General features: G+C 46.9%; 1 protein-coding gene across 1 annotated transcript in view; it reads right to left on the bottom strand.

Annotated features, from left to right (window-relative positions):
• Positions 1-7,017: 7,017 nt before the first annotated feature.
• The window catches only part of kcnk2a (potassium channel, subfamily K, member 2a), a gene marked incomplete at its 3' end in the record, with an annotated part of 10,057 nt that continues 8,330 nt past the window's right edge, over positions 7,018-8,744 (bottom strand). Inside the window, exon 7 of the mRNA XM_084453338.1 lies at positions 7,018-7,341. Coding sequence (XP_084309464.1) covers positions 7,018-7,341 — 324 coding nt within the window. The remainder of the gene's footprint in view (positions 7,342-8,744) is intronic.

Genomic DNA, 8,744 nt, shown 5'->3' with positions numbered 1-8,744 from the left:
GAGAACGCACACAAATCAAGCGCTCCCCATCACCTGACCTGTCTTAGATTGTTTTTGTTTAACCGTGTTTTTTTATTGTTGTTTTCATACTAAATGTTCTGATCACATCCTCGTCTCTGCGCCTCTTAATTCCAGCGATCCAGATCCTCAAGCACGATTCCATTCACACCACCAACATTGTCGTTTTCACATTACCTCCAGTATTCAGTCAGCAGCTACAGCTGGAGATGACTGCAGAGTAGATCCTGACTCATTCTCTGTCACACACACACACACACACACACACTAGAGTAGCCACTGCAGCCTTGTTCCTACCTCACACACACACACACACACACTCGAGTAACCCTGTTGCTACCCCTCCCTATTATCAAACACCAGTGTTCCGTCAGCCCACCCTGCTCAGCTGTCTCTCTCACAGCTGAGGAGATCGGTCCTGTGTCTTCAGGGACATGGGGAGGGTTGTCTTCTGAGGCTGAGATCGGTCCCATGGGCGCTGGATCATGAGATGAAGGTCGCTGGCTGGGTAGAGTGAGAGAGGACTTGGTCTTCTCTGAGGTCAGGCCAGTGTGAACACTACTACCATTACCGGAGCTCTGATGGGACCGGTCGCTGCGTGTGTTGGAGAGAAAGGGTTTGTGTGAGAGAGATTGTGCGTTGAAGTACCAGCACGGAGATGGGTCTGGCTATGCGAGACTAAAGTGCAGGTAACAATCAAATCCTGCCTGCCTGCCAGCTGATCAGTCTTGTAGCAATCCCAGCCCTTATCCAATCCTAGCCCTTATCACACGGGAGCGCTCTGCTCGCCGGCTGACAGCTTGATAACACCGCACCGAGCTCAGTAGCCGACAGCCTCCTCCGGCTCGGCTTCGCACCGTGTCTTTGTGAATGAGACCTGGGACTAAAACGTGTTTAAATAAATGATGTTACTCTTTAATCCGAGTCACAGAGGGCCACTTCTGCGGCGATGTTTTTACAGACGGTCCAATAGTGAGAGAGTCTGGGGTGACTGAGATTAGATAGTCGGGAGTATTGACTGATGTGTACTGAAGGGTACTGAAGGGTCAGGTCAGGTGTATTGATCCACTGTTCCTGTGTATGAATGGATCGATAAGTATAGATTTACTGATTGACAAATAGGCTACTATTCAACTCCATTGACTAAGCATGCCAATCCTAACTCACACAATGGAACCAAATATGCTGACTAGACTGATATAGACTAGTCTGATATAGCCTATCGGAGCACCTAAGGCCTCCGCTCTTTCCCTCCCTCCCTCCCACACCTCTTCCTCCATCTCTCCCTCTGCTGCATTCCTGTTCACATCCCTCCCGAGCAGGACAACCCCCCCAGAAACAGCCTCTCTGGTTAGAGCAACACTCAGACCCCCACACACACACCCAGCCACAGCCCAGAACCAGGGTAGCGGACTTACTCCCAAGCCCACACACACACAAATACACGAAACCCCTCACACTCACGACAACATTTACTGTATACAGTATAAACATGTATATACATACACACACACTCTACGCTAATTCCCATCCATGCAGACCGGTCAAACCCTAACCCCAGTCCTAAACTTAACCCTAACCTTAACCCAACCCTAAACCTAACCTACCCTATACCTAACCCTCACCTTAACCCTTACCCTACACGGAATCTGCATCTATGGAACTAGCCTTTACCATGTTCTCAGTGCTGATGCCTGTGTGTATGAAAGTCAGCAGGTCAGTGTGTCCATGTTCTCAGTGTGGTCATGTTCTCAGTGCTGATGCCTGTGTGTGTGTGTGTGTGTGTGGGGGGGGGGGGGGTCTGTGGGAAGTCAGCAGAAAGCCCTGAGCCAGAACCAACTGGGTCCGGGAGCAGACTGGGAGACGGGAAGTGATGCCATCGGGTCGGCCAGGCCGTGTTTTGACTGGCGTTGAGACAAGTGTGTGTGTGTGTGTCTGCAGTGTACGGTATGTATGTGTGTGTGTGTTCGCAGTGTGTGTGTGTGTTCGCGGTGTCTCTGTATGCATGAGCTGCTCCATTCTCTCCCCGGCAACGCTGTCTAAGCAAGAGTGGCCGGGGACAACACCGGGGCCAGGCCAGCGGCAGGAAGCTGAGACTGATGAACGAGGGGGTGGGGTGGGGGGGAGGGGGGTGGAGTGGAGTGATGGGATAGAGGAGTGGAGGTAGAGGTAGCATAGGGATGGACGGAGAGGAGGAAGTGAGGGATGAGGTGGGAGAGATGATGGACAGGTGAGAGTCAGAGCGGAAAAGGATCTATCTAGGAAAGTATTTTCATCATCATACATGGTCTCTATCCATCCGTCTATTTATTTATCTAGCTGTATCACTGACAAATAAATAAACTGAGTGGTTCTAGATGTTTTCAGGAACACAGGAGGAGGACAGCTGCAGAGTGACATGATGGGGGGGGGGGGCTGAGGAGATGCAGGGCTATATGCTGATACAGCATTATGGCCACATCATTCTCCATGACAGCCACACTGGATACCAGGCCTCTCTTCATGTAGCAGACCCACGTGATGCAACCCTGGGGGGGTACCGATGCCCCATTGTGAGGGTGTACGCACACACACATACACACAGACGTCCACCACACACGCATGCAGTCCTCCTGTGATTGATAACAAGACTCCTTTAAGCACACACACACATGTCCAGAGGCTTGTTGCGGCAGCACCTTTCTAGGGAAGAATAGAGTCCTCATGCTTGGAGCCAAGAATAGAAACCAACCCACAGAAGTTACACAACACTCCAGTTCGCATGACTGACTACCATAGGGGATTGGGGCTGGGTTGCCATATTTAAATCATTTAACCCCCACGGGGAGTTCCCTTTAATGACTACTTGTGTAGAACCTCAGCAACAACAAAAAGAGTAGCCTGCTGTGGATACAGTCTTTCCTCGCTCTCCAAGCTATAGCCTCTGTTCTCTCTTATAGCAAGCTCTCTACTTATTCCATTGAGAAATGTGAGTCTGTACACAAAGGAAGAGTAAAAGCATGGCGAATGTGAATGTTGAGCAAAAGACAGGGAGTCGGGCTACCTACAGGACCTGGGTCGAATAGTGGTTAGAAATCCTTTGTGTGGGCTGGTGTCAGGTAAGACCAGACAAGCACGGCTAATTATTTGAAAGGATCTAAAACCCCAGGCCTAGCCACTTGGACCCGGCACGGCTGTTAGCTTAGATATCAAGCTAATCTACGCTGCCAGCTTTCATCCCCAGCGACCCCGATCCGCTGTTTAAAAATCAGGGAAATCAGAGCTGAAGGAACACGGGTGAATAATGCAGCGTTCTGACATTTCGTTCACCCAGTCACATCTGTCTGAATAATGGATGGGTGGCAGCTGCAGCTCACCTGTCTGGCCGTGGGACTAATTAATAGTCTGCAAAACTCTCTCAAACATCTCCAAGTAATTAGTTTTGGAGTCAATCTGTCAGGCTGAAATGTCACACAGGCCTGGAATGTAGCCCAGGGTATAGAGCTGGCCGTGGTTAGAGTTAGGGTTCTCTAAGAATTAGGATGACTCCACAGCTAGGGGTCTACTAGATGAGTGGCAAAACTACAGCAGCTATAAAGTATCTGTCTGTCCATCCATCTATCTATCCATCCATACGTATATCTATTAATGTTAAAAAGAGTGAACTATCTCTGAGTTGAACCCCTGCAGACTGAGCGCTGTCCTAGCCTGTGATGTCATTCATCACCTGTAGTTGCTATTTCTCTTTCCCAAAGATCTGTTGAATCAGTCTGGACCAACTGAACCCTGCTGACATAACATCACATCACGCTCCAAAAAGCCCGTTCTGATTGGTCAGCCAAAGTCTCCTCATTCCATCAGCAGAGCAGCTCTATCATGTCAGTTACAGTGTGTGTGAAACGTCCCCCTATAGTTTGACAGAGTCATAGTCTAGATGGAAGGAGTTAGAAATGGTAGTTAATGAATCAGACAGCAAGACAGATTAAGAATTGAAAATACTGTATATTTCAAGTCATTAGATATCAAAAAAGCAAAATCTTGCTTTTCAGTTACATTGCGTATATATATACTCATTAGACATTTGAAATGATTCGTTTGATAGAATGTCGACTCACAGCAAGATGTCCAACCATGTAGAAAAAAAAAGAGATTATGAACTTCATAAACTGTGTCGACCCTGTGCATTAGCAGAGAACCACCCAGGCATTGAGTTACTGTAATATCAGTTCGGTTTTTAGCACAGCTAAAAAAGATCACAGTTGTTAATCCGAATGTGTGACCTCGTATTTAAGATCACAACTAATGACAGGGCTAGCAAAGAGAGGCAGAGAGAGAGAGAGAGAAGGCAAAGATATACCAAAGCCATTGCAATGACTGATGTGGACAGAATCATGGTATTGACAGTTTCATTGTACAAAAGGGTCCTTCGGTGGGCTCTCTCACAGCAATCACTGAAGAACCTTTTAAAGTTTTTTTTAAAATTTTACGCAAATAATAGTGTGTGAGTCATCAGTGTGAGTACACCTCAAGAAGAGACTTCATGTCATTCACGGATTCACAGATGTTTATTTGTCACATGTACAAAATACAAGTACCATGTTTTGTACATGTGACAAATAAACATCCGTGAATCAGTGAATGGCATGAAGTCTCTGCTTGAACCAGTAGCATCACTAACCAGTAGACTACAACTCCAGGCATGGAAAGGCCATGTTACAGTAGCATAGCGATGGTGCTCCACTGTTCTCAAGGTTCAAATATTCTACTGTCCTCTGTCCATAATGGTCCCATGTCTCTATCTACTTGCTAGTGATGTTTCCGTCCAAGTAAGACAGTCCTCTCCACTGACTTATCACGTTGTTTTGGATAGCACCTGCTGAACGACTAGAATTTAGATGTAAGGCCTCACCAGAGATCTAGTGCGTGATTCCACACTGATGAGTACACTATTATTCGCGTAAAATAAAATAATAAAGGTTTAAAAGGTTCTTCAGTGGTTCCTGTGAGAGAACACGCCGAAGAACCCTTTTTGAATTTGAGTTCTTCAACAGGAGATGAAAGCAGGAAATGGTTCTAGATGGAACCTATTTTGTTGTCCTGGAGTGTAGAATCTCTCTATGTGGGTGACAATAAAACACAGCTTTCTGCTAAATGTGTAGTGACACCAGAGGAAAGAGAAAATAATTACATGCAGTATCTCCATAAAAGTACAGTAGGAAAGCTGTCATGGCGGTTGGTTGGTGTTGTGTACATGGTAACATGTTGTAACGTTCAAAAAAAGGCTGTTACATGAAAGTGCATTTTGAATGGCAGGTGTACATAGTGTGTGTGTGTGTGCGTACGTGTGTGTATGAGTGTGAGTATGCTATTAAAAAATAATAGGTTGACTTCATTCTACTATATAGATGGAGATTGGCCAAGTGTAAAGTGCCATCCTTCGTGTTTTGATTTGTAAGATTTCAAGTAACATTCAAAGTCATCTGGCTTGTGCATCTGTCCGCAATGTGCAACCGTCTTCCACACAACCTCGGTACTGTACTCTTGTTGAAGTACTCTTCTAAGTTTTCAGTCAAAAATACCCTCATAATAACCTCCACACTAAACAAAAAAAAAATTCAAGATATATATACGAGGTACAGTACCATATTGCTAAAAATCCATGACTTAAAAACTCAGTCGTATGCTAAGACAGCCATGACATTAGGAACACAGGCATTTAAGAGATTCATAAAACTGGTTGATTATAACCTCCCCTTCACTGCAGAGGAGCAGATGGTTTTCAGATCTGCACTTGTACAGGCAGAGCGGCTTGTTCTAAAAGTCAACTGTCACCTCCTTCTATTATTTTGACATAACTCTGAACATGGCACTTTACAAAAGCATGAGCGTCAGTTAGCAAGGCAGCCATTTTGTGTGTGTGGGTCTATTCATCCCAGTGGTTGAAGCCACAACAGAGGCCAGCCAGCTAGTGATGTGCATAGAACCCACCGGATTAGCGTGCCACAGAGAAGGATTCAAGGGAGATCAAGTCATTACACGCGACAGGAAGTACACGTGGGAGCCGACCAATCAGTCATTAGTTCCACTCAGTGGGAGCCATCCCGATTGGCTCCGTGCACAGGCAAACTTCCTGGAAAATTTGAGAATTACTCTATGACATCACTTCCTGTTCATTCCATTCAAGCCAGTGGTTGGAGAGCAGACCAATTAGATATCAACAAACAGTGACTGTTTTGTTTTTTTCAACAGACATTCATGAAATCAACACTTAAAAGCGATCAGTAGAAAACACTGTAAAAGTCTGGCCTTCACAGGTAAAGCACACAGAGACGTCTGTCAATCAAACTTTCCTACTCTCAACTGCTCTCACTTTCTCACTTCATCCTCTCAGCTCATCCGCTCACCTCATCCGCCCCCCCCCCCCCCCCCGTATTTTGGCTAACACTGATGACCAACATAGGGCTCTAGTTGCACAATCACTCAGTACAGACATGTTCATCTGTCTCAAATCCTACATCAGAGGACAACAGTGATAGATAATTCAGGTTTACTATCTTCGGCGATGGAGAATGTGCTTGACACAGAGGGATATATTGTATATCTCAAAACATGTTGTGTGTGTCATCGTGTCCTTCCAGTGTTGCTACAGCGATGCCCCCGTGCGCTGCGCTCGCCCACACAATCAGCTTAAGGCACACGATGAGCGGTTCCTTCGGTTGAAATAAAGTGGAGAGGGTCTGGTTCTGCAGAGGTTCCCCTTTGGAACCCATTTAGAACCCACGTCAGTGATTCAGTCTTAAAAGCATGGGGGCATGGACTGACTGCCCTAGCCCTGGACAACAACAAAAAGTTCACATTTCCGACGCAATGTCGTGTAAAACGCATCATAGTCCATCGCCTCAACGGAGGGGTTTATCGATGACGACATCATTCTGCGCCTGCAGCTGCCCATTGGCTGTTAGGATCAAGTGGTGTGTAAAGTTCAGGTTCAGGAGGTTCAAAAGTGACAGTTTAGTGACCTTATTTGAGGTGCTCTATGATGGCGATGTCCCCTCTCTCAGGGTCCGCCCCCAGGCCGTTCAGGAAGTGACTGCCATTTTTGGTCATGGTCAGCAGCCCCGCCTCCTTCTCCCGTTCGTCGGGGAAGTTGACGGACAGAGCCCTCTTGGGCAGGGTGAGCTCGGGCGTGGCGTTGAGGCCGAGGTCGGTGGACAGTTTGCGCTTAATGGAGGCGGCGCGCTGGAACTTGTCGTAGATCTCCACGCTGACGCGCCGCCTGGTCTCCTTGAACTCCGCAGAGACGTTGGCCGTCCACTCCGCCGCATGGGCCCGAATCTCCCCCACCTGGACAGGGAGGAGAGAGAGAGGGGGAGGGGGGGGTAGAGAGAGGTAAGGGAGGAGAGAGAGAGATGAGGGAGACAGAGGGAGAGAAGGGAGGAGAGCGGGAGGAGAGGGGTGAGGGGTCATGGAGGAGAGATAGAAAGGTGAGGGAGAGACAGAGAGAGATTGAGGGATAGAGAGGTGAGGGGGGAGAGAGAGATGATGGGGAAAGAGAGAAGTGACAGTGGATTGAGAAGAACGAGAGAGGAGGGAGAGAGAGGGAGAGAGAGAGGTGGTGTGTGAGTTTACTGTCCTCTCTGGTCGTGATGCTTTAGTGTGGGTGTCGTGAGCAGGAAGTCACCTCAATTACATGCATGTGCAATAACACCTGCCTTGCCTGTGTGTTCTGGTCATCATAACAATTCACCATGGAAAATCTAACCACACTCACACACAAACACACACACACAACCTCATTAACATCTCATTCTTCGCCATCATTATATCATGTACTGTGCCTATACCTAGTGGAAACACACAGAGACAGTGTGACACCCGGAGGACACCTGCGTCCTCAAACAGGCAGGATGGTGTCTAACCAGCTGGAGGAGCTCATATCAGAACCAGAAACCCTGGGGTGGAGATTAATATTAATGTAATCATTAAAGAAACCACTGACAGAGAAAGACTCAATAAACAGAGAGAGGGAGAGAGAAAGAGAAAGGGAGAGAGAGTTAGAGAAAGAGAGAGAGAGGGAGAGAGAAAAAGAGAGGGAGAGAGAGAGAAAGTGCGAGGGAGAGAAAGAGAGAGGGAGGGAGAGAAAGAGAGAAGTTCTTTCATTGGAACCTACATAAAACCCAAACACACTCTGACTGACCCGACTGAATTCTATCTTTAGAACACAACAAAAGATGTTCTACAAGATAGCAATGAGTTCTGAACTCTCTCTTTAGAACACAACAGCAGGTGTTCTACAAGATGGTGATGAGTTTGTTCCCGTTGACTACGGTACAGTGGAAAAATAGCCAAGTGAAATTGTCTAAAGAGCAATAGGATCTGAGCCATTAGTGGTGACTATTATGGTCTGTTTGGCGCGATAATAGGATAAAAAAGACAGAGAAAAGGTGGAGCTCATTAACTTCAGACAGCGGTGGTTATTACGTTACTAAGACTGTAACAATAGTCGCAATGCCCTTTATATAAGCCTATATTCAGATCACACACACATGCTCACAAACATACATACATGCTCACAAACAGACACACACACACACAGTCACCCCCACTCACGCTCACAAAAACACACACACACGCACATGCTCACAAACACACGTTCACACGCTCGCAAAAGACATACACACACACAAGGGCGTATTTTTGATTTGAGCTTTGGTAGGGACATTAAATGTGAGCGCGCATAGCATGGG

This window comes from Borostomias antarcticus (genome assembly GCF_949987555.1).
Source record: "Borostomias antarcticus genome assembly, chromosome: 19".
NCBI lineage: Eukaryota > Metazoa > Chordata > Actinopteri > Stomiiformes > Stomiidae > Borostomias > Borostomias antarcticus.
The sequence above is the reverse complement of the archived record's forward strand: the minus strand, read 5'-3'. Positions and strand labels throughout refer to the sequence as shown.